This window comes from Cyprinodon variegatus, unplaced genomic scaffold, assembly GCF_000732505.1.
Source record: "Cyprinodon variegatus isolate N-32 unplaced genomic scaffold, C_variegatus-1.0 Scaffold124, whole genome shotgun sequence".
NCBI lineage: Eukaryota > Metazoa > Chordata > Actinopteri > Cyprinodontiformes > Cyprinodontidae > Cyprinodon > Cyprinodon variegatus.
In genome coordinates this window covers 17015-20514 of record NW_015150577.1, presented here as the reverse complement: position 1 = coordinate 20514, position 3500 = coordinate 17015, and the positions used below count along the sequence as shown (strand labels likewise).

Sequence of the window (3500 nt, the reverse complement as noted above, 5' to 3'; positions counted from 1 at the left end):
TGGCAGCTGGACCCACCGGTGGGTCCGTCGGGTTCTAGGGGTTAATGCATCTATTCTTCTAATTGAAATAACTTATAGATCTGAAACGAGTAATTGAGTAAAAACACAAAAACATGAAATCTCAAAATGGACAATTATATTTTCCTAAGACTGTTTTAACAAACCGGCTGATTTTCTTTCTTTTTTTTTTTTAGCATTCACTGACAGCAGCCAAAAAGACCTTCTAAAATTAATTGGCGTCATTCCTGTAAAGTATGATGGTGAGACACGCAGACGCACAGGTTTTTTTTTTTTTGTACAGCAACATTTTCAAGGACATTCTAAAGGCTTCATTTGCCCTTAAGGTCGCTCCTACAACATCCCTATCCAGCTGTGGCTTCTGGACTCATTCCCCTTCACTCCACCGATATGCCTCCTTAAACCCACCTCCAACATGGTGATCAGAGAGGGAAAACATGTCGACGCCAAGGGGCGGATCCACCTTCCGGGACTTCACAACTGGGATTATGTAAGGCTTTAGAAAGCAGTCTGTGGACTGATGTCTCCTGTCATGCAGTCTTTTTTTATTTTATTTTTTGTCTGATTACTTTCACCAAAAAATATAATGATATAATATAATAAAAAAATCTAAATTATAGAACACCATTATACTTTTTTTTAATAGAAAATATTGTTGCTAATGTTGTGTGTAATTACATTATAATGCAATTATCTATACATTTCCTAAAAAGAAAATTAAAAACAATCCACTGGACTTTGTTTCCAAGTTTGAAGACGTTTCGCTTCCCATCCAAGAAGCTTTTTTGTTTTTTTAATTTTTTTTGGAAATACTATGACCTGGATGACTGAGAATCTTCACCAGAATCTATAACTTTTATTTTCATACATGTTGGTATGTAGGCCAAATCAAAAATATAAAATACAGTGCAACATTTATAAAAGAGATTGTTCCTAATGAATAAAATAACTGCCCTTCTTGATCTGCCTTTTAAAGAGCAACTTTAGTATAAGAAACCAGTCTTAGATGGTAAATTAGCCAGTCTGGTACGATAGTTTGTCTTCTTTCTGTTGCTTAACACTGTAGCTTCAATCTTTTCTTTGGAATCTAATTTAACTATAAAAGTAGTATAAAGGACATTAACGTCATGTTTGAAACGGTAACTTTCATTAATCAGTGCTGCTTAGCCATGATGTTTTCAAATGGCTTTACTCTGTACCAGCCCAGGTCATCTGTCGTTGGTCTCCTAAATGAGATGATCAAGAAGTTTGAGGAGGTCCCTCCGCTTTCGTCAAAACCCACAGAGGACACCAAAGACCCCCATGAGCTCATGGCGTTTGTCTCTAATCTTCAGATCAATGATGGTGCGGCTATTTACTTTCAATGTTAAATGTTTACCATTGCAAATCAATTTAAAAAAAAAAATTTTTTTAATGTTTTTTTTCATGTTAAATGTGTTATTTTGCATTTATTTCAGGTGACAATCGACATCTCAGCCAACAAAACATCAAAGTTTCAGTAATTGGAGGAGGGGATTTGGGCATGGCGTGTGTGATGAGCATTTTATCTAAAGTAAATGAACATTGTTTTTGACAGTTAAAGGGGAACACCGTTTTTTTTTTTTTTTTACATTGGCCCATTGATTTTACGTTATTATATAATGTTCTACTCACCCATATGAGTTTTGTGTCATTTGGAGTTGTTCCGAAGATATCCAAGTAACGTCTTCCTAGTCTTTCTATGGGCAACGACTTGAAGGCTCAAACTAAAATGTTCATAATTTATTCTTTATGGTACGCTACTATTCATAGCATGTAGGCGAATCACTGTCCCCCAGACATCCGCGGTTCTATTTTTAAAAAACAAACAAAACATGCCTGGAAGATGTCTAGTGCTATGACCACAGATGATCTCGCTCTCGAAATGGAATTGCACGATTCAGATTACCTAGCCGAATGAATAGAAGGGGTAGAGCGTAGCCACCTGTGGCCCAGGCACAACTCCAGTCCAGCGCGCGGGTGACGTCATACACACTCTGCTTTGTTTTAAAAAAATATAAATCTAAAAAATATAACCGCGGATGACTGGGGGACAGTGATTCGCCTACATGTTATAAATGCTGGCATATCATAAAAATAAATAATGAACAGTTTAGTTTGTGCCTTCAACTCGTTGCCTAAAGAAAGATGTAACTTGGATTACAAAAGCGAATATCTTCAGAACAGCTCCAAATGACACAAAACTCATATGGGTGAGTAGAACATGATGTACTAATGTAAAATCCAGGGCCCAATGTAAAAAAAAAAAAAACGGTGTTCCCCTTTAAGTAGCTTTGCCAATCTTGTCAGGTTGGAGCTTTTTTTTGTGATGTCATGCTTTGCATTGTTGCTTACCATTTTTTTCCCTCCATTTACTCATTATCTAGTGTAATGTGGACAAACTAGTTTTCATTGACCTTACCGAAAGCTCCACTAAAGGCGGGAGTACAGATCTTGAAATGTTTCATCTGCCAAAGGTACAGGTATCCAAAGGTACGTCATTTCTGTTTTTGTCTTGTTATGACGGATGGGTGCTTTTACTCTTATAACATTCTTGTACTGTGAAAGTAAACCTCTGGCTTTGTGCTGATATGGTCTCCTCATGATGACTCACCAACTTGTTTGTTTACCGGAGCAATAAGGCTTTAAAGATATGCTAGTATTGCTATAAGGGTTTCCAGACTAAGCACTGATCATTGTAAATGTTTTATTTATAGATCTTTCAGCTTCTGCAGGATCAAGGGTCATAGTTGTGACGGCAAACTCCTGGAGCAGTGAAGAGTCATACGTTAAGGTGGTCCAGACTAATGTGGATCTATACAGAGGAATAATCCCCAGTTTGGTACATTTTAGTCCCAACACTCTTCTGCTCATTGCATCCCAACCAGGTCAGTAGCAGTCACACCTTCAAAGTGATGACATTTTTATCTGTTTTATAACCCCGTACCTCCGTAACTCGTCTATGCTACTCAGTGGACATCATGACGCATGTTGCCTGGAGGCAAAGTGGTCTCCCTCCGACACGAGTGATCGGAGCCGGGTGTAACCTGGACTCAGAGCGGCTGAGCTACATTCTGACTGTTAATCTGAATTTGCACAAACCCGCATGGGTCATAGGAGAGCTCTCAGACAACAAAGGTGAGTGAAAAAAACCAATAAAGACATTTTTTAATTACTCACATAAAGGTTTGTGTAAACGCTGCTATCATAACGACCTGGTTCCACATTTATACTAACTGCTCCTTCGGTGAAGCATTCAGTTGCATCTTAATGATTAGGACTTCTTTAATAGTTGATTCACCTCATTAATAAAAACAAATACATAAAACAAACAGATCCTTAAAGAAAAATTTGCGTATAATATATATTCACACACATATAAATATATTTCATGTACATTTGGTTCTGCTGTCTCTCAGCTTTCTGACAATACTGCATCAGTATGGGGAAGAAAGGTGATTTGA

At 37.6% G+C, this 3500-nt stretch overlaps 1 protein-coding gene across 1 annotated transcript in view; it reads left to right on the top strand.

Moving 5' to 3' along the window:
• Positions 1-3500, top strand: part of LOC107085413 (ubiquitin-conjugating enzyme E2 variant 3-like) — a 12432-nt gene that overhangs the window by 3573 nt on the left and 5359 nt on the right. The window contains exons 3-9 of the mRNA XM_015375713.1: positions 195-260; positions 345-508; positions 1221-1362; positions 1476-1570; positions 2424-2529; positions 2754-2924; positions 3010-3174. Coding sequence (XP_015231199.1) covers positions 195-260; positions 345-508; positions 1221-1362; positions 1476-1570; positions 2424-2529; positions 2754-2924; positions 3010-3174 — 909 coding nt within the window. The remainder of the gene's footprint in view (positions 1-194; positions 261-344; positions 509-1220; positions 1363-1475; positions 1571-2423; positions 2530-2753; positions 2925-3009; positions 3175-3500) is intronic.